Source organism: Maylandia zebra, linkage group LG22 (assembly GCF_041146795.1).
Source record: "Maylandia zebra isolate NMK-2024a linkage group LG22, Mzebra_GT3a, whole genome shotgun sequence".
In the NCBI taxonomy this organism is placed as follows: domain Eukaryota; kingdom Metazoa; phylum Chordata; class Actinopteri; order Cichliformes; family Cichlidae; genus Maylandia; species Maylandia zebra.
Window position 1 is genome coordinate 34,102,953 of NC_135187.1, and position 22,199 is coordinate 34,125,151.

The 22,199-nt window shown below is 42.2% G+C and overlaps 2 protein-coding genes across 5 annotated transcripts; one reads left to right on the forward strand and one right to left on the reverse strand.

The window, feature by feature from the left end:
• Positions 1 to 249: 249 nt before the first annotated feature.
• abcf1 (ATP-binding cassette, sub-family F (GCN20), member 1) lies at positions 250 to 19,220 on the forward strand. Of its 2 annotated transcripts, XM_012921773.5 has the most exons (26): positions 250 to 460; positions 2,528 to 2,599; positions 2,950 to 2,996; positions 3,074 to 3,139; positions 3,483 to 3,594; positions 3,677 to 3,708; positions 3,799 to 3,888; positions 5,033 to 5,104; positions 5,350 to 5,430; positions 5,506 to 5,601; positions 6,167 to 6,289; positions 9,588 to 9,688; positions 12,065 to 12,150; positions 12,244 to 12,383; positions 12,799 to 12,947; positions 13,023 to 13,106; positions 13,566 to 13,690; positions 13,814 to 13,926; positions 14,190 to 14,364; positions 15,979 to 16,053; positions 16,411 to 16,481; positions 16,566 to 16,598; positions 17,804 to 17,972; positions 18,064 to 18,128; positions 18,211 to 18,283; positions 18,867 to 19,220. In XM_012921773.5, exons 1-26 carry the CDS (start codon positions 400 to 402, stop codon positions 19,031 to 19,033), a joined length of 2,478 nt encoding a protein of 825 aa, XP_012777227.2. In that variant the 5' UTR covers positions 250 to 399; the 3' UTR covers positions 19,034 to 19,220. The 2 variants fall into 2 exon arrangements, with proteins under 2 accessions (XP_012777227.2, XP_004561005.2); XM_004560948.6 differs by lacking the exon at positions 2,528 to 2,599 and having other exon boundaries at positions 251 to 460.
• On the reverse strand, positions 19,216 to 22,124 carry mrps18b (mitochondrial ribosomal protein S18B). 3 transcript variants are annotated; one of them, XM_004560947.6, is made up of 7 exons: positions 21,898 to 22,124; positions 21,251 to 21,419; positions 21,071 to 21,168; positions 20,911 to 20,979; positions 20,318 to 20,384; positions 20,173 to 20,232; positions 19,216 to 19,519 (listed from the first exon to the last, which is right to left on the reverse strand). In XM_004560947.6, exons 1-7 carry the CDS (start codon positions 21,976 to 21,978, stop codon positions 19,323 to 19,325), a joined length of 741 nt encoding a protein of 246 aa, XP_004561004.1. In that variant the 5' UTR covers positions 21,979 to 22,124; the 3' UTR covers positions 19,216 to 19,322. The 3 variants fall into 3 exon arrangements, with proteins under 3 accessions (XP_004561004.1, XP_076735641.1, XP_076735640.1); XM_076879526.1 differs by lacking the exon at positions 21,898 to 22,124 and adding an exon at positions 21,724 to 21,860 and having other exon boundaries at positions 19,216 to 19,502; XM_076879525.1 differs by lacking the exon at positions 21,898 to 22,124 and adding an exon at positions 21,724 to 21,856.
• Between the last annotated feature and the right edge of the window lie 75 nt (positions 22,125 to 22,199).

A 22,199-nucleotide genomic window follows, 5' to 3' on the forward strand; every position in this document is an offset into this window, starting at 1 on the left:
AGGAAACCCTCCTTTCAATTCATTTCATTACTTAAACCCGGGTATATCATATTTGTATTCTTTATTCTTCAGATGTGCTTATCTGCAAATAAAACAGCCTAATGTAAAATTACAAGTGAAACTGATTCCGTAGTCAGATAAACAAACACGGTTGTATTTAAAGAAATATTCTGAACGCGGTCATCCAACACAATGGTGGCGGTAAAGTGAGGTGGCACCTGACTCATTTGGCGAAGAAGAAGAATTTTAACGTTGTTGGCGATCCGACTTCTTCACGTCATCAGGTCGCTGTGTCACATGTGTGTGGGGCTGTGAAAGCCTACTGGCTTAAAAAAAGAAGAGAAACAAACCAAATTTTTAGCAGCTGTAATTTCAGAAAATTGTAGTTAAAATAATAAAATGCCCAAAAAGGTGAAAGAAGAAGCAGAGTGGGTGGACGATGAAGCAACTCCGGCATCTGGTGAGAGACGCGTGAGAAGCTAGCCAGTAGGCTAAGTAGCATTACAGCTAAGTTAACGATAAGTAGCACAGATAAAGAGAATATAAACAGAAACAATACCGAAAACTCACAGTCTTCATTTAAAACTGCACGCTGCCAACAGTCGCTATCTCATAAATAAGCGCAACTGTCATGAATCCTGAGTATTGTCTGATCTGTTGAAGCCCAACTTTTACCAAATCGCTGTTTAGCTTAAATATGGTCACGCAGAGGCTCAGCACCGGTCGACTCAAGCTCATGTTGGTGATGGTACAGTACAGGTTTAGGGAAACAACCTGATGCCAAACGATGGATCAGCAAACAACATGCTTTAAGCTATTACACCACGCACCCATTTCCTAAGCTAATGCCACACTGTTAGTAATAACCCGTGTAACATAAAGGGAGAATAGTAAAAGAAAAAAGTAGAAACTGATATTTAATGAACGACAGATATGTCGCTGAGCCTTACCAAGTGGTCCGAATAAACTGTACTAGCTAACACACACACACACACACACACACACACACACACACACACACATATATATATATATATATATATATATATATATATATATATATATATATGTAAGGATCCATGTTGCAGCATTTTAGAGGATTTGCAATTACGAAGTACCTAGGATCTAGATTTAACATGTGTAAGGCCTTCAGTATGGTAAACTGCCTGAAAGGCATTGCGTTTGGATTTGTACTTAAATACAACTGATTTGACAGCATATAGTAAATCCTGTGGTCTAAGCCTTCCTGAAGGTCTTTATATAAATAGAGATGGCATGTTCATTGTACCTGCATAGGGTTTCTTCCCACAGTCATTTATGTTAAGGTTGTTCTGAATTGGTTTCTAGGTGTGCATATAAGATAACTGCAAGTTGTCAGTGGTAAGATTGGTATAGCAATGCCAGTGTGTTTCCCAGCAGATTTGGCTGTGTAATTTCCAGCCTACTGTTGAGAAACTATTGTTAAAACAGACGACAAGCCCACCATCATTCATCTACGGATCCTACTGCTCTGAAAGGAGTGAATGGTTCTGTAGAATCGACTATAAAAAAAGTACATTTCTGAGCACAGATGCTGATCATTTAAATAATGATTTTTCGATGGCAGTGTGACTCTAAAGTGCTGTACTGTTTGTACGTTTTCTCCCCAACAAACACAACAATGTCGATTTCGCACCATCAAAGGCGCCTGCGGGTGAGAGAAAAGTGTATAAAGTGTGTAGTGAGGGGTTTTCCAGCCTTAAAACATCTACAATAATTGTAAAAAATAAAGCTGGCTATTTCACAGATTTCACCTATCGCGGGTTATTTTTAGAACGTAGCTACCGTGACAACGAGGGACGGCTGTAGATTGAGACGGGTGTTTTGCAGAGTTATATCTGGGTAAATCGGACAGCTCAAGTGATTTTGGAGTATTTAGCTAGAGGAGGGCTGAGTTTTAGAAACTCTTCTACTGTATAAACGTGAAATCGCCCTGCTGTGAAACCACTGCAGCGTAAATTAAACTACATGCTGTTTGGTTGCAAGTATTTATCAAAGCAGAGTCACTGCCACCTGTGGGCGACTAACTGTCCCTGCAAAAGAAAATACACTGACTGACACATGGGACAGTGTTAAAAAACGATGTTTAAAACTGACTGAAGTTGTAGTCAGTGTTTAAGATCCAACATTACAAATTAAAAAAGAAGTAATCTGTGTGCTCTGTGGTGTGTGCACTGTTGAATAAAGGCAGGAATTTACTTAGGAAAAGGGACAATGCATATTAATGAACATTTTAACAAATGTAAATATGCCAGGTTATAGCCTTGGGCTCATTTCCATCTGCAGACCCTTGTGCAGGTTTTGTGCTCACTGTAGATGTTATGGAGTGATCTCACTCTGGAAATGTGATTTAAAAACCTTAAATGCTGAAAACCACTCTGATCATTGAGAAATGTAACTTAAGACATCCAGAGAAGCTAGACTGTGTTTTTGTTTGGGTTTTTGGGGTGTAAATATTCTCCAACTCCTTCCACTGTGTTATTTTAAGTTGGCAGGAATACTGAAGACCAGACGGAAAGCTCAGCTCTTTCCAGCTCAGCACCTCTCAGCGGCACACAAGGTGCAAAACAAGACATGTTTTGTTAGCCCTAAATGTGTCGCCATTTCCTGTAGTCCTTAGTCAGTCGTGGTTGTGTGATTCATTTGTTTTCACGTGTTTCTTTTCAAAGTTTGTGCTTCTGAAATCAGCACAAACAAACATGCATAAAGCCAGCCAACCCCGTAGTGCTTCTACCTTTGTAGTACAGCTTTTGTCGCACTGACGTGCACTTGCTCACACTGTTGGTAAATTCCCTCTTCCATTCTACTAGGTTATGACAGTTACTATTCTAGCTTTATACACAGAATTTCCTACATCAGTGATGCCCAGTTGTGTTTCTGTAAAATTTCAAATCGCTTTTCTTTCAACAGAAAAAACTGTCAAAAAGGGGAAGAAAGATAAAAAGGGGAAAAAGTCTGTGAGTACATGTTTAATATAACATATAACATTATTGTTTTTTAGACAGCATGTCTCATTGGATGTGTTTTTCTCCAGTTTTTTGAGGAACTTGCCACAGAAAAGGTGGACGTGGTGCCTGTGAAAGACATGCATGGAAAACAGGTAATCAACATGACATGTAGGTGTTCAACTAACACAGAAAAGAACAGCATTCACTTTCTGTAACTTAACACGGGCAAAAAGACAGGAACATCTTACCAGAATTGGAAATTGTATCGCGTAGGCTGTTTTTTTTGTTTGCCCCCCTCCACCCTTTTTCACATTGAATTCCAGCTCATTCAAAAGCATGTGATGGAGCAATCCATCTTCCTGCCTGTAGGTTAAACAGCCCTGCTGAAAAAGAACCTGTGTCACTAAGCTCAAACTGGTCTTGAATTCTAAATAAAGCACCAGAAACAGTGTCTTTAAGATTCTGACTACTTGTAACATTTGAATTTTTTTCAAGCCTCAGAAAAAAAAGAAAGATCGGCGGAAAGGAAAAGGTGACGATGCAGATGATGAAAATGTCATGTTGACACTGTCAAAACTCTCAGTGGAAGCAAGTGATGAGGATTCAGGTATATTTCTAAAACAATATCATTCTTTTTCCTCATAAAGTGTATGACGCTGTTTCAATGTACTTATCTTTTGCTTCCACAGTCACTGTCTCCAGTAAAGGAAGTAAGAAAAAGGTTTGTCAGCACTCACAAACACTCTGCTTGACCTTCGCCATCAGCAACATTCACACGCCGACTCTGTAAACCATCTCTGGTCTCTTTCAGGGTGGGAACATCTTTGCTGCTCTTAGCCAAGGACAGAGTGATGAGGATGAGGAAAGTGATTTGGATGAAGATGAAAAACCTGCAGAAAAGGTGGAGTACTCCATTTCATGTGGGTTAAGAGTGTTAACAGTTAATATTCCTGCCAGTATGGCTGTGACCATAATGTGGTAGCTTTATCTAAGTGCAGGCATTTAATTCTATAAATATATATATTACCAATGCAGACAGACAACACTTGCCTCAAGGGGCTTTAGAATATAAGAGAAGAACCTTGGAGCATTAACAATCAGACCTGTGAGCAAGCACAGGAAAAACTCCTTTCTAGCAAGAAACCAAACAAAAGAAGCTGGTGGTGCAGGAAGGAGAAGAGAAAGAAGGAGAGCATGGAAACACAAGGACAAAACTCAAACAATGGAAGAGACAAAAGTTAATGACAATGCAATAGAGACACATAAGCCATCTGTTGGTACATCCAGCAGTCTGCTACAGTCTGCATAAAAAAGCATTAAAATCACAACATAAGCTGTGTTCTTCCTGCTTCAGATAGACTGTGTTTATATCCATGATTTCATGTTATTGTTTATCAAACGGGGAAACATGTTTGTGGTCTTCTTTTGTGGTCGTCTCAGTGAATCTTGGCTGGAGCGTGCCGAAACTTGCAGTTTTGGAATCTGTGAGATCTCGGCTTTTAGAAAATGTGTGGTTTGCTTGGTTACGTGAAGTCGCGTGTTTGTGTTTCACTCCCGCATTCACACCCATGGGCAATGTAGATGAATCAGTTAACCTATCCCCACTAAGTGCATGTCTTTGGATGGGGGGGAGGAAGCCGGAGTACCCGGAGAGAACCCACGCAGACACGAGGAGAACATGCAAACTCCACACAGAAAGACCCCGATGGTGGAATTGAACTCAGGACCTTCTTGCTGTGCAGCAACAGTGCTCACCACCGTGCCACCGTGCTGCTGATATTCAGTTTCTGATTTTTTTCTTTTTGATAACATAACAGCGCACATACAGAATGTAAAACCTTTGTACTATTAAGAGAAGGCTGGTCAACATCTCTGACTTCTTTATTCCAGCGACTGACTCAGTGTTCTCTTTTTTAAAAAAATGCATGCTTGCATCAGATTTCCTTCGGTCTGCTGCTGGACACTTAATGTGTCTCGTCTGTAATGTTGGTCTGCAGACATTTTCCACTTTACCAAACAGCAGTTTCTGATTCTTTTACTGTCAGTCAGGGTCTGATGAGGAGGATGTTGAAGAGAAACCTACAAAGAAGACCAAGAAGGCTGAAGTTCAGTCCAAGGTGAGTCCTGCTCACATCCATACCTGTCAATGCGAGTTTCTTGGCAGCAACCGTGAACCATTACAAACATTAAGAGGTGCAACACCTAGAACCAAACAAATACCAGTCAATTTCTATTTTAAAGTCTTAGAGTCACTGGAACACGAAGAAGTTGGACAACAGCACAAGAGGAATGCCACCTGTTGGATAATGATGGAGTTGGTGTGCTTTTTCTCTAATGATGGGTTTTTAATCTGTCCACGTAGAAAGAAAAAAGTGCTCAGAGACCACGTAGCATGGATGAAGATGTGGAAGAGGAGGGTAGTGACATAGGTGACACCACAATAGTAAGTCTCCAAAGGTGTTGTCCTGTCTTCTCTGCTTTGCTCAGTGAATAAACCTTTTCTGACTATTACCCTCAGAGTGCAGAGGATGTCATCGCAGAGCAGGCCAAGAAGCCAGAAGATGACCTGTATGCTAATCTCACCAAAAAGGAGAAGAAGAAGAAGAAAAAACAGGTAATTACTCTCCATGCTGTTGTGTCAGAATGTTAAGAGAACTACCAAACCTATGAAAATAGCTGAGTCTTATTTAAAAACGAAAAGCAGTTAAAACTGGCATGAAAGTAAATGGCTGTATACTCGGTCATCGATCCGTCTGTCGACCTCCCGCTCCCTTCTCCCGTCACTCGTGAACAAGACCCCGAGTTACTTAAACTCCTCCACTTGAAAGGGTGGAGTGCCCAAGTGGGCCGTTCCAAGTCGAGCTGGAGGCCATCAGCTGATGAAGCCAACAGGACCACACCCAGAATGAGATGTCACTAAGTTCATATGCGTGTGAAGGCCTATATAGTGCAACTGCCTTTCAGAGTCAGAAGCCTTCATCGTCACTGTTTATGCTGTCAGTGTGAAATGAAAACATAAGAGCAGCCCTGCAGGATTGTACACATTTTTGTAGGCACCATAGGCTGCTATGGCATCACGGGTATAATCTCTGTGGTCCTGATGTAATTAGCATATTTTGTGCCTTGCTGTTGTTCTCATTTGTGTGGTTGTGCGTCCATGTGTGCGCCGTTCCTTTCAGATGGAGTATGAGCGTCAGGTGGCCAGTGTCCGTGCTCAGAATGCACTGGAAGGAGATTTCTCCATTTCCCAGGCTGAGATGTCTTCCAGACAGGCCATGCTGGAGAACGCCTCTGATATCAAGGTTATTATAGCTTTCTTGACACTTGCAGTGTTCTGGGACTACTGCCTGAAATTCTGTCCTATAAAGTTCTTTGAAAAACTAAGTACACCCCATGATTTAATAGCTTGTCGAAGCACCTTCCCTGAAAGTCCCTCCAAACAAGCCACGTGTGTCTTTTTCCTCATTGTGCTATCATGAACTTTAATATTTCACATGCTAACTCAGGCCTGTGAAGTCTGAGATGTAACTGCTGACCTTGGGCTGAATCTGCTAGAAAGATTGTGTTAACACACACCAGAGCAACAAACACACCAGAGCAACACACACACACCAGAGCAACACACACACACCAGAGCAACAAACACACCAGAGCAACACACACACCAGAGCAACAAGCACACCAGAGCAACACACACACCAGAGCAACAAACACACCAGAGCAACAAACACACCAGAGCAACAAACACACACCAGAGCAACACACACACACCAGAGCAACACACACACACCAGAGCAACACACACACCAGAGCAACAAACACACCAGAGCAACACACACACACCAGAGCAACACACACACACCAGAGCAACAAACACACCAGAGCAACACACACACACCAGAGCAACACACACACACCAGAGCAACAAACACACCAGAGCAACACACACACACCAGAGCAACACACACACACCAGAGCAACACACACACCAGAGCAACACACACACACCAGAGCAACACACACACACCAGAGCAACAAACACACCAGAGCAACACACACACACCAGAGCAACACACACACACCAGAGCAACACACACACCAGAGCAACACACACACACCAGAGTAACAAACACACCAGAGCAACACACACACCAGAGCAACACACACACACCAGAGCAACAAACACACCAGAGCAACACACACACACCAGAGCAACACACACACACCAGAGCAACAAACACACCAGAGCAACACACACACACCAGAGCAACACACACACACCAGAGCAACACACACACCAGAGCAACACACACACACCAGAGTAACACACACACCAGGCCAACAAACACACCAGAGCAACAAACTAGAGATGGCACGATACCACTTTTTTATGTCCGATACCGATACCGATATCATAAATTTGGATATCTGCCGATACCGATATGAATCCGATATAGTGTTTTTTAATCAACAAAACTGTTTTTTAAATATCTTGCTGCATTTTGTATAAGTTCATACTCAAGTTTAAAACAACAACTACACTAAAGCTATTCTGTTATACCTGTATGCAAAAAAAAAAATTTCATAGTTCAGCAATACTGATCAATCTAATAAACTTAAACCTACACCATCCTCCCTATTCTGGTATTTTAAAGAGTACTTAGCGTAAATATTAAGCAACCTAACTAATAGGGTTCCAACTCCCAGCAACAAAAATAAATAAATAAAAAATAGGGAACCACCCCTCACGCTCCACCTCATGATGCTTAATCGACGTAATCAACCTCAATTTGATGCAGTGTGAAAAAAAAAAATGCACGGAAATCAATTCTTTTTCAAGAAATATTAAATAGATTCAACATCTTTCTTCAACAAAATTGCAGACTGCACAGATGGTACCTTCCCAAAGGAAAAAGTACTATAGCTTACTAGGGTATATATATTAGACTTAACAGTTACTATATACAGTAATGGACTTCTATACATTTTACATCAGATTAAAAATTTGGGTGTAAGATTCAGATAAATATTAAATAATTAAAAGCGAGACATCTTAAATGAGAATAAGAAAGAAAAGTATGTCTTTGTGCCCCCTTTCCCTGTTAATGCCCTATCGGCCCCCCTGGCTAAACTTTGCTAGATCCGCCCCTGCACAGTTACCAGCGTCAGCTACGTAGAAAAAGATCCTGGTGTAGAAACTAATATAGCTGATCAAGCTTAAACGTGCTGCTGTTGTTCAGCCGCTGGTTTCCTCTGTCTGGTGCAAAGTGGGCCAAAAGCAAACAAGAGACACGGACTCGCAACAGAAAAGCCGATCAGCTGATCATTAAGCAGTTTCATGATTGAAGTAGCAGCCGGAGAGCGAGAGGCAGTCGCTCGTTAAGCTTAACGCAGGAATGCTTTACAAACATTCAGAGATGGACTTACACACTTGCTTTACTTCTCTCGGGGATAACTTTGTCGGAGATGAAATGCCAGGTTGCTAGCGAAGCTCCACATGCTATCCAGACCACCGACAGGTCCTGCATGCCACAGCCGCTCTATCACGTGATGCATACTGCTCCGACGTGCTAACGTTCTGAGGTGAGTTACGGCGTGTTGCAAGTTTTGTGAGGTGCTTTCGTGATACACGGATTACATCGGATTACATTTTTTATTTTTCTCCGATATCCGATCCAGTAATTTAGGTCGGTATCGGACCGATACCGATACGTAATATCGGATCAGTCCATCTCTACAACAAACACACCAGAGCAACAAACACACCAGACCAACACACACACCAGACCAACACACACACCAGACCAACACACACACCAGAGCAACAAACACACCAGAGCAACACACACACACCAGACCAACACACACACCAGACCAACACACACACCAGACCAACACACACACCAGAGCAACACACACACACCAGAGCAACAAACACACCAGAGCAACACACACACCAGAGCAACACACACACACCAGAGCAACACACACACACCAGACCAACACACACACCAGACCAACACACACACCAGACCAAAACGCACACCAGAGCAACAAACACACCAGAGCAACACACACACCAGACCAACACACAAAACTTCAGAACTGAACCTGTTGGTACAGGTGGTCCTTTTAATCCCGGACAAAGTGATAACGATGTGCTTAGGCTTTCCCAGTTCTGCAATTAGCCTCCTTGAAACCTTTCACTTCATATGCCCATATACTGAAAAGGGTAAAAATGAACTAGGTATAGGAATTGCTCTTTTTTTTTTTTCTTCTTTTTTTTTTTTTTTTTTTTAATATTTTAAAAATGTAGTGTTTTGTTTTTTTTTAAATTTCAAATATTGTATAACAAGACAAAAAATGGAATTCATTAAACTACCAAATAAACAAATTGGCACCCTCTTTCTGGCAGCACTTCTGCTATAATTTTGTTCGTGTTTTTTTTTTTTTTTTTTTTTCTTTGAGCAATGAGGAATTGCTCATTTCTTTTTGTTTTCCTCATTTTGTTTTTGTTTTTGTTACATTTCTGAATGACAGATTGTTGTCAGACTGTTCTTTCCGATCTCTGTCAGTGACTTTCTGCTCTGTGTGTTTTAGCTGGAGAGGTTCAGCATATCTGCTCATGGCAAGGAGCTCTTCGTCAATGCTGACCTTCTGATTGTGGCAGGAAGAAGATATGGTTTAGTTGGACCAAATGGGTAAATATCTTTTTGTCATCAGTACTTTAGCAGCACAGACACTTTTCAGTACCAGTTTCAAACTTGCTCTGTCATTTCATAACTGACTTTTGGGAATTTGACTATATTAATGTACAATATTTGGATGGAAGACAAGAAAATGGAGGAAAATATATGAAGCCCCTCAAGTTGCACTGTTGCACAGAATATCTTTATTTATTTATTTTTTTCAGATCATTTTGAATCTTTTCATTTTCAGACGTTTTTCACATAGCTCTGCCCTGTGGGTGTGTTTCCAACCATGATGGTAACATTGATTACTTTAGCTGCACAGTGTACCAACAGTATGGATTTTTCTATTGTCGTGGTGGGACATGGTCTGTTCATTTTTCAGATGCGGAGACTCTCTCACTCTTACAGTCAACAGGAAACGTGGCGTCTTGGCTCTATGACATTTTCACAATCATAATGAGAATACTGTGGTTACAGTCGCTCCAAGACAATAAGAACAGTAACAGACTAACTCAGTTAAATAATAAAATATATCACAAAGTTAAAAAATATATGAAATAGCTCTGATATAAATATCCAGAATATAACAGATTAAATATATATGATTGACATTTTCCTCTTTTAGTGCAGAAGCAGCTCTAACGAACAAAAACCGTTTGGCACGCTGCTCGTTTGGAATTTAAAAATTGTTGCGTGACTAATATGAGGTTTTGACAGAGGCTGACGTTTTCTGGATGATTAAAAAGCATCGTTTTAATCACACTTTGTCTTGTCCTGACATGTAAACCCTTTTTTATATATAACATGTAATTGTATGATAATGGACTGCACCACAGTGGCCAATACATTTAGTTACTGTAGATTTCTTTTTAAAAATGCTATATTGAAGTTTGGAGGATGTGGTGTAAAGCAGCTACCGTCACAATGGTCACTTTGTTCTCTGCCGCATCCTCGTCTTACAGTCACTTATATTTATAACCGCCGTTAAGCCGCTGCAGTACGATAGGTGTCGCCACTCAGACAATACCACCACATAAGCGCTGATGTAGAAAGAAAGAAGTGGAAACTTTAACCCAAGACTTTGAGTGGGTTTGTTCCACAAACACTCAAGTTTTTAAACTGTTCCAACGTCGTCCGCTGTATATCTGCATGTCTCTGAGCTTCTATGTGGGAAAACCATTAAAATGGAGGGGCACAAAATCGAGAGGGGCCCAATCGGCCAAAGTGCCACACAGTGTCGACACATGAAGGGGCGTTGGCTGAGCACTTCACAAATGATCAACACCAACTCACTGCCCGTGATCAGGTACCCTGCTGGGATAATGAGCTGGCTAAAGGAGGAGATAAAAGCCACTGACATCAAGACAAGTTTCACCCCAAGTCCAGCACCCTGATTCTGTACGCTGAGCAGAAGGAAGGAGGCCGGGGACTGGTGAGCATCAGCACCATCCAGGATGAGACAACAAACATCCACGAATACATCAGGAAGATGGCCCCAACCGACCGCCTGCTCAGTGAATACCTTAGGCAGCAGAAACCCAAGAAAGAGGAGGAACCATCATGGAAGGTATGTACCACCAGCAGACAGAGGGGGTGGCTGACATCCAGAAATCCTACCAGGGGCTGGACAAAGCTGGACTGAAAAACAGCACAGAGGCACTAATCGTGGTAACACAGGAACAAGCTCTGATCTGAAGATCCATAGAGGCTGGGGTCTATCACACCAGGCAAGACCCCAGCTGCAGGCTGTGTAAAGATGCCCCTGAGACAATCCAGCACATAACAGCAGGGTGCAAGATGCTAGCAGGCAAGGCATACATGGAACGCCATAACCAAGTGGCCGGCATAGTGTACAGGAACATCTGTGCCGAGTATAACCTGGAAGTCCCGAGGTCAAAATGGGAGATGCCCCCAAGGGTGGTGGAGAATGACCGAGCTAAGATCCTGTGGGACTTCCAGATACAGACGGACAAAATGGTGGTGGCTAACCAACCGGACATAGTGGTGGTAGACAAGCGGAAGAAGACGGCCGTAGTGATACCGAATGACAGCAACATCAGGAAGAAGGAACACGAGAAGCAGATCCCGGGAACAACATCGGAGATCTCTGTCCAGAAGAGCGCAGTCCTGGGAACAGCTAAGATACTGAACAGGACCCTCAAACTCCCAGGCCTCTGGTAGAGGACCTGAGCTTGGAGGACAGACCGCCTGCAGGGGCGAGAGAGGAATGTTTTTAATATACATGTGTGCTTCAATGTTTGGTTTTTCGTTTATAGCACTACTTGGTTTCTTCAGCATGGGCTCAAACACCAGGACGTATGTAAATCACACCAGGCACTTTGAATCAGAAATAATCTGATTTCTCGTGTTCATTTTTTCTTTCAGAAAAGGAAAGACCACTCTACTGAAGCATATAGCTAATAGAGCTCTCAGTATTCCTCCTAACATTGATGTGCTGCTGTGTGAACAGGGTAGGTGATAAGTCCCTCTTGTGCTCTGTCGTTTTTCTGCTGTGTGCCCTTTGTTATCACCCATTGACTCTGTGGAATGCTTTTGTTTGTTAGAGGTGGTCGCTGATGACACGCCAGCAGTTCAGGCGGTGCTGAAGGCGGACACTCGCCGCCTGAAGCTTCTGGAAGAGGAGAAACGGCTCCAGGCTCGTCTGGAAAAGGGAGAGGATAGTGTAGCTGAGAGGCTGGATAAGGTTGGTGTCCATGTGCACTACCAGACCTGATACAGTATACAGCTTATGAACATAGTCCTGCTGCCATATTTAACAAATTAATAAAGGCTTCCTAATTTATGGTGGCTATAAGTTAACCTTCAACTTTAAATGCATTAACAGTAAGTTATACAGCAGTGTGAGCAGAGACACCCTCGGGCATGCCACGTAAAGTGTATTTCAGTACTTTCATCGCTGAGCCAGAGGCTCCGTTTCAGCATTAGGTAGAGATGTAACGTTTGAAAAACCATCCAGCAGTAAAATAATTCCTCACAATGTTCTGGCAGACGGTGCTTCCCTTGTCGACAGCCTTCCCATTAATAATGGACCCACATTAAGAGTCCTTTGGTGATCTTTGCTGGCCTGTATGCTGATTATCTGACTTTTCTCTCCACAGGTCTATGAAGAGTTGAGGGCAATAGGAGCTGCAGCAGCTGAGGCCAAGGCGAGAAGGATATTGGCTGGTCTGTCATTCACTCCTGAGATGCAGAACAGACCCACCAAGAGGTTTTCTGGAGGGTGGAGAATGAGAGTTTCCCTGGCCAGGTGCGCTGCAGCAAACATCCTCAGTGGAACTGGTATAGCATCAACCTGTCTCAACCTTAACGTCTGTGCCCACAGAGCCCTGTTCATGGAGCCCACTTTACTGATGTTGGATGAACCCACCAACCACTTGGATCTGAATGCTGTTATCTGGCTTAACAAGTACGAGTCATCTTTCTAACCAATAACAGCTCATTTAAATTTCTAACTGGTTCTCATGAAACATGTTAGCCTACTTCTCACAGTGAAAGAGACTCAAGTCTCTAATTATGGTGCAGTTCCATACACTTTCCAACTGGTATTGTTGGAACCAGTGGTGCTGGAAAGAACTTTTTCTGTCTCTGATTTCAGCGAATTAAATGACATTTAACCATTATTATTATGATAATTTTGGACAAGTAGGTCTTATCTTAATTATTAACTCGTTTAAATTTGGTTCGTGTGAAAAATGAATGACACAACATTGCCATGATTTGTTGTTAATTTATTGAAATTGCTGTACAGAAGAAAACGTCACATTTTTCTTTCCTACAGTCTACAGCTTCCATCAGCTATGAAAGTAGCTTCAGTCTTAGTAATGTGACTCATTTGTTGTTCTTGACTGTTCTTTCCCACCTGCAGCTACCTTCAAGGCTGGAAGAAGACTCTCCTCATAGTTTCCCATGACCAGAGTTTCCTTGACGATGTGTGCACAGATATCGTCCACTTGGACAACCAGAAACTTTACTATTACAGAGGGAACTATTGTAAGTGACAACGTGTCATCGCTAGTCACTAATTACTTGCAGAGAGAGAAGTTTGTGCGAAACTATGTGATTTAGTTAAAGACATTAGGACCGCTTTACCTCAGTTCTTCCTCATTTTTTAAGTGACCTTCAAGAAGATGTACGTGCAGAAGCAGAAAGAACTGCAGAAACAGTACGACAAACAGGAGAAGAAACTCAAGGAGCTGAAGGCTGGTGGCAAGTCTACCAAACAGGCTGTGAGTATGGCTTTCTCTTCACTCAAGTACACCTGAGCACCAAATCAACTAGTTACAAAAATACTGTCTTCTCAACCAGGAGAAGAAGGATTTAAAATTTAAACAAAATCATCAGCTGATCACTCTGTTGCAGTTAATGCTGCTGTAATATGCCTGCAAGGTCTAGACTCGGCAAAATATTTCTTAATTTCCAGGTGACACTTTTATCCGTCTGTTGTGAGGCTAGTGTCCCTGCTGACATCACTTACGTTGTTCCATTTCAGGAGAAACAGACTAAGGACGCCCTGACCAGAAAGCAGCTAAAAGGCAAGAAGAAGGGAGGTCAGGAGGAGGAGAGCCATGAGGCCACAGAGCTGCTGAAAAGACCCAAAGAGTACACCGTAAAGTTCACCTTCCCCAACCCACCTCCTCTCTCACCACCCATACTGGGACTGCATAGTAAGAACATGTGCACCTGCTCCGAGCGTTCAGTCTACTCTCTCTGATTCCCAGCTGTACAGGAAATGTTTCAGGACAAGCGACATGTGAATATCTCAAATATGAAACCGAGCTTGCTGTGCTCTGGGCACCCACAAACCAAATTTCTTTTCTATTTTCTTTTTAAAGCCTTTAAGTAAGAACAAAAAGAGAGTTCTTAGTCCAAGCTGTGTCCCAGATGTCACACCGGCACTTTTGTTAACATGCAGCGTAGATGGACATCATTTATTTGAGTCATTTTTTTATCAGCATTTATTAAAAAACAATGTTGTTTTTGTGCATAACAAAAAGCTCACACTTGTGCAGTCAAAATGTAAACTAACAGACGCTGAGCATAATAACAAAGACAGATTTCACAGCTGCTCTGTTCCCAACTTGTACTGCGTGACCGACAGCCTGGAGTTTGAAGTCTGCTTCGTAACCATGTCTCTTACAGGTGCCATTTATGGCCCTTATACACACACAATACGGTAATATTACGTTGAAGCACAGTACGTATCACTCCGCGAGGCTCCAGACTACGGTAGCCGTAATGCTCCAACAATCCATCAGGCGGTGCGGCTTCGTAGTTTAGTCGAACTAAAAAATTTTTGAGCGCCGTGTAGCACAGAAAATTGGTTTGCAGTCAGTAAGCACAACCAGAACTCATACATAAGGCGCGCTGTGGATTTTTGAGAAAATGAAAGGATTTTAGTGTAAGCTTATAGTCCGAAAATACGGTATACGAGTTTTGTAAGGTGGTTTGTTTCGGGGCAGGAGGCTGGGATTCAGCACACAGTTTCACACACTCTTCATTTGCACTTTATTGGCGCTGTTGTAAAGGGTGAAAATACTGGTAGTGCTCCAACCTTTAGTCGGGACACTTTCCCAACATTCTCTACAGAATACATTATTCTGCTGCTCGTCTGACACTCCAAATAAGAGTAATAATAATTATGACCAGCTCCTCTTTGATAGCTGCCGTGCCCATCTTGTGCTGCCTGCAGGTGAAGCGATGGGGGAGGAGGGGGAGTTGTGTTCAGTGAAGGCGAGGCAGAGTAACGCTGTGTAGAGACAAAAGTGGACGAAAGAGAGGCAAACCTGCGGCTCCACAAGTATAATTATAACGTAACATAGACTATGTCGATATAAAGGATATTGTCACAACTTATATCTCGTATAAAAATATATCGATATATTTAAAAACTCGATATATTGCCCAGCCCTGCTGGCACACTTCATTCATATTCACATCTCCCCCCCTCCTCCCCTACTGAGCATGTGCTTCTTTCATTTTTTAATTCAAACCTAAACAATACACTTCATCTACTTACTTCTCCAGTGTAGTGAGTGGATGGAAACACTGTGTTACTCTTTCCTGTGACAGGTCACCTCCTGTGATCCTGGTTCTGTCCGTGGGTCCTAACAGTGTATAAATATCAACATAAAGCAGTTAACAAGTGGAGTCTGTGTGTGTTCAGTAAATGATGCCATCTTTAGGACAGAAAAGCCATAATGTAGAAGATTTCCTGTGGCTTGTTTAATAATGTAACAGTCATTTCATCTTGTTGATGAAAACATTTGTGCCACCTGCAGGTGTAGACTTTGGCTATGAGGGTCAGAAGCTGCTGTTCAGAAATGTGGACTTTGGTATTGACATGGAATCGAGGAGTAAGTATTCGGCTTCATAAGAACACTTTCAGTAAGTAATCGGGTACTTTTTAGCCTCTCATCTACACGTAAATGTCATTTTAGGTAACGGAAAACAAAGCTTTTGAAAAACTCCTTCCAGGGTAACGACTTTGACATCGAAGACGTTGAGATTTTGTCTTGCGTCTTTCTGTTTTATCCAGATTGTATTCCATGTTATTGCTTGTAGGCTTGCGAGACACATTTCTATACAGGAAGGATTACATCACCACCTGGTACCCAGCATCTTCTAAACTAAATGTGGAGGCGCTGCTCACTGTGTTGTTGTGAATGAGATGCTGTAATGTATCACATTTTATTCCTCTCTTCCTGCTGTAGTTTGTATAGTTGGACCCAACGGTGTTGGAAAGAGTACCCTGCTGTTACTGCTTACTGGCAAATTAAATCCTGTAAGGCTGGAGACGTAAAGCTGTAATATTCAAATTTACAAAAACTTACAATCTGCTGACTTAACAGGATGTTTCACTTTTCAGACTAAAGGTGAGATGAGGAAGAATCATCGGCTGGTGAGTAACTTCCTACTGATGCTTTAAGGGTTTTACTTTTAACAGTTGCAACCATTTTGATGCATAGTTCCCCACTTTCAGCAGCTCAGATGTAACTGGACGATCTCTCCCGTACTCTGGCTGTTAGCCGTCTTACTCTGCTGTCTTCCTGACCTGCACACAGGCACAGCAGATGGCTGCCTCTCCCTGAGCCTGGTCCTGGAGTTTTTCCCTCCCTCTATTGATGCTTACAGAGGGGTTTCTCTCTAATATTGTAGGGTTTTTAGCCTAATATTTAAAAGTCGATGTACAAACAGTTTATTGAGATCTTTCTTCTACAAGTGTCTTTGGATGTTGGCTGTCTTTTGTTCTATTCGCTGTGAAGGTGATCCCACATGGTTTAACTGATAATGTTCCACTGTCTGGCTTTGCTTCACTGCACTGACATATTATATTTGGGATCATTGTCGTGCTAAAAACTGAAGCAGTGGCCAATTAGACCCTTTCTGGTTTTACATATCGATGGTCAACCCACTTATGTGTTCTGTAGGTTTTGACACAGCCTGAAATTATGACCGAGCCGCCACCACGTTTTACAAATGACTCTAGACATTCACTATTTACCTCTCTGCTGACTTCGTCCATCTGTGTCGATGATGATTTGAATCGAAAATTGGATTCATCACTATATAAGATCAGCTCCCACTGATTTTCAGTTCCGTTTTGGTGGGATTTGTCATACCTTGGTCTTCCTCTGTGGTTGAGAACTCCTCCTTACGAATGGCTTTGTGACAGCTACATTTTCTAATGAGGGTCTTGTTTTATCCTCCATTTGTCAGATTTCCTCCATTTCTGCACAGAGTGTGAAAAAGCAGCCAACATAAAAAAAAAAAAGCTTTTCAAAAAGACAAAAAAAGGTGTGGCTGAAGACTTTTGCACGATAGTGCTTTTAGTAGCTTTTCACTGGAATTCAGATCAGCTTTGTGGTACAGTGCCATTTATGAGACACCAGACAATCAGACTAATGAGGCTGGAAAACATGAAAGAGGCTGGAAAGTTGAGAAAAACTGTTCGCACAGATGAAACCAAGGTTAACTTTGCTGCTCTCAGTTTGTAGACCACAAAACTTGCCTTCTGTTTTACTAGGAAACACTGAAGCTACAGCCGATGTGGAAATCTGGAATACTGTTTTCACCAGCTAACATGTAGGTTTTTTCTGTGTGCAGAAAGTGGGCTTCTTTAACCAGCAGTATGCAGATCAGCTTAACATGGAGGAAACGGCCACAGAGTACTTGATGAGGAACTTCAATCTTCCCTACCAGGATGGCAGGAAGTGCCTGGGACGTTTTGGCCTCGAGAGCCACGCCCACACCATTCAGATCTCCAAACTCTCTGGTATAAACATAAACTGGTGAACGAGAATGTTTATTGTACTATCTTGTGAAGGAAATATTTTCTAATAGTGTCTGGATTTTGTCTTCATCAGGTGGTCAGAAAGCCAGAGTAGTGTTTGCTGAACTGGCCTGTCGTCAGCCTGACGTACTGATCTTGGTAAGCATTGTTCGGTCTTTTGCTCTTCCTCGTGATGAACACTTTCTACTGTCTTGTTGATTAATCGCTTCTCGTCTCACAGGACGAACCTACCAACAATTTGGACATTGAGTCAATCGATGCTTTATCAGAGGCCATCAATGAATACAAAGGAGGTGAGACTGGCTGCTTGGTCAGTTCAGTAGGGATGACTATTCTAACTGCTTAAGTGCTCACATAATTCACACATCTATTTCAAATGCTTGAAGTAATGTGCTAGATGGAAAGCACTACTGTGGAACAATTAAGAAATTCTTTATTTATCCCATATTTGGGAAATATTTTTATTTTAAATACTTTTAAGACTCCATCCCTCTGTTTACTCCTGGCTTGGGCAGAACCTTTCGAAATGATATGGCTGTGCCTGCCTTTATTAGGACCGCCTCCTAGCAGACGCACCCATATCAATGTGAAGTTATCACACTCACAGTTATGTGCCCACACTGTCACCGTGTGGACGTTCAGAATAATTATATACATGGAAAAGTAATTGCAACTATTTCTTCACCAGCACCAAAGTCGTAAATGAAAAAGTAGGGACTTCTGCAGCATCGTGGAGTAGGCAGCTAGGGGTACATGTAGACGCGCTGTTAAAATATAATATTTGTACTCAAAAGAATGAGTGAGCTTTGGTTTTATCAATAAATCTTTAGACTCCAGTGTGTATCGGAGCATTAACATCTTGACTTTCTCGTCCAGCTGTGATTATCGTGAGTCACGATGCACGGCTCATCACAGAGACACAGTGCCAGCTCTGGGTGGTGGAGGACTGTACCATCAACCAGATTGATGGAGACTTTGATGACTACAAGCGGGAGGTGCTGGAAGCCTTGGGAGAGACTGTGGTCAGCAAGGCCAATCCCTGATCAGAGCTGATGCCAGGGCACACACCTGCTGAGCCCTCCAGTGTGTGTGAGCACACATAATATGGATCTTCCTCTGGACTGTAACATCTTTATGGGGTTGAAGTTGCACAGATACTGGATTATAAATATGTAGGTGATAAAATGTCTTGAATTATAATCTGCTTAAATAAAACAGGAAGTGATTCAATTTTTCATTGTGGTTTATTGTACAGCTTTGTGCACCTGCAGAACAAACATCACAGGGGCTAAAAACAAACTCATTTTTGCAACAGCATGATCAGCGCCTCGCTCACTTTAAGTAAGCTTTATATGTCTTTTTGACTTTAGCCACTTCATTCTCATCAGGAAGTATTTCCCCATACCATGTATACCAGTTGTCACCTAAAGTTAAGGATGAGGGTGGTGGTGTGGAGCCCACAGCATCATGGGAATTGGAGTAGTCCTCCCCTGAAAATTCCACATATGGAATCTGAAAAGGAAGCAAGCCTAGAAGAGAAGAGTGTTTTTAAAATGATGTCTTTGTTCTCTCATCAGTAGCTGTAACTTAAATGGTAAATGGTCTGTGTTTGTAAAGCGCTTTACACTATACACAATCATCCACACAATCACACACTGGTGATGGCAGCTACATTGTAGCCACAGCCACCCTGGGGCGCACTGACAGACACTGGCGCCACCGGCCCCTCTGACCACCACCAGTAGGCAACGGGTGAAGTGTCTTGCCCAAGGACACAACGACCGAGACTGTCGGAGCCGGGGCTCGAACCGGCAACCTTCCGATTACAAGACGAACTCCCAACTCTTGAGCCACAATCGCCCGCTTGACACGACTTACCACTCGTGTCATTTCATTTTATTTCTAACAGCAAATAAAACTACATTTGAGGTCATAGTTCTTAAAGTATAGTTTCAGGCTACAAGTTAAGACTGAGCCAGTTACCTAGCATGTAGCTAAGCTGGAAGTTAGACAAATTAAATGGGTTGCACAGAAGATGGTAGTTGTTGCACTAGAAAAGATTAGTGCAAGAAGGTGTGCTTATTTAAAAAGGTGCTATAAATGCACTATAAAGTGCAGTATAAGTGTTATAAAGTGCTCTGGTGGAGATGAGTGGCAGCTAAGGCTATCACGATTCACCTACCGTGATCTTGTGCTGTGTCAACTGCCTCATTTAGCTTCTTCTGCTGTTTCATACACACACCTGAAGGCGGCAGAACCATCAGAACATGAGTGGAACATCCTGCTGCATTAATACACTTCCTAACATTGGTGGTATTACAACTTGCCAGTTCGAGTGGAATCCAACACCATTCCAGTGTGGGGACTAATGAATTGCTGCAACAACTTGACATTCTGCAAGAAAAATAAATTGCAGCTTACCAACAAATGATAGACTTTTTACACATGAAGAGCTGGAGAGGACCATAGCAGAGTAACAGCACAGCCACAGGACCAGTATCTACTCCTTTGTATGAGGAGGACCACTGCCCTACAAAATGACCTCCAGCAGGCTGCTGCTGTGCAGGGTTATGACCAAACTGTCATAAAGACGCTCTGATCATTCATTACTGAGAGAAGTAGCTGACAAGATGTTCTCATTCTGCTTTGTTCTTTTCATTAGTGTCAAAAAAATGAAAGTACTGATCTGCAGACAAATCAGACATGCAATTTATTTTTGCCAACCACGTGATGTATAAGAAAACTACAGCTGATACTGGCCTGTCGCTGATACGCGCCAAGATAAAAACTTCACATCATAAGAACAATATTATTTATTTAAAAAAATTAAATCTGGCCCAAAAGCTCCGGCTCAATACAGAAAACTTCAATATTCTCCAAGTCCTTAGTTGGTGTGTGTGAGACCAACATAGTAACCCACCTGATGGTGAATGATGATGTTTGGATCACGACAAATTGGGCAGGGGTTTCCACATATCTTGTCACCTCTCTAGAGACAGAAGTGCCCTGGTTATTTTGACAATCTTAACATAAGTGATCTGTGGTTAAAAAACAACAACAACAAACAACTGAAATATTACAATGCAAGTCTTGCGAGTCTTCTGAGGGGGGATGCCTCCTTTGTGGTTCCTCCTGTAGTCAGCCCACACTGGACTGCTTCCATACCTTTCAATATACTCTGTCAGGGTAAGGAAAAGCAATGAGATCACAAAATGTGGACAGAAGGCAACACGTCTGTCGAGGTACCTACGGACACTTACCTTCACTCTCCAGGTAATCCCAGGGCCTGTCCTTGTAGCGGGCTAAAGCCTCAGTAGCCTGAGCAACAGCCTCGTCCTGAAGCGATGCTGCTTTGCAGTACGAGTGTCTGGGATGTATAAATGGAGACAAAGAAAGACATGTCCTTGCAGGTAGCCTCTGTAGACGGGACTGAAAGCACAAGAAATGACCTCATCACACCATAAAACATCAAAACGTCCTTTTCATAAATGTAGCCTAAAGCCATTTGAGAACTTTGAAAAACTGTTTAGAGTCTAATTCTAAATAACTTGTATATCAACCCCAGTTCAATCAAATGAAGTGTCACTAAGCTGTAAACCCCTCCGCCCCCAGGCAGGAGCAGCGTGATATAGATCTATACTGGAGCACACACCAACTAAAGACCAGCTAAACCACTATCGAGATGAAAAACATATCAATTAGTGTTTTCATTTAATTATTATGCCTCACTTACAAACAGATATCTGATATCCGTAGGACCAATGTCTATGTGGTAGAAAAACCACAGCACTAACAAAAGCGGTACAACACAACAAGGCAGCATCCAGCGTTTTCCCCGCACTTAATATTCGACCATACATGTAATGTGTTAGTCAGCACGTCACATCGTTTTAATGAAATATAATACCTGATACTGACGAACTGAATACGAAATTAAAGGCGACACACGACATAAAAACGTCGCGATGTACTTCATGGAGGTAGCCATTTTCAGATCCTACCCGGGTTAGAGGTAAAAGGTGAAAGGTTAAGTTGCTTCTCAAGTATATAATCTAAATCTAAATCATTTCGGTAATAAATCAATCTTAGTTGATGCAAAACTCAATCCTGCCATTTTCATTTCAATTAGTTGAATAAAGACGATTATTTTAAAAATGAGGCGTTCCCGTTAGCACAAACATGTGACATTATAGCACGTGACGAACAAAA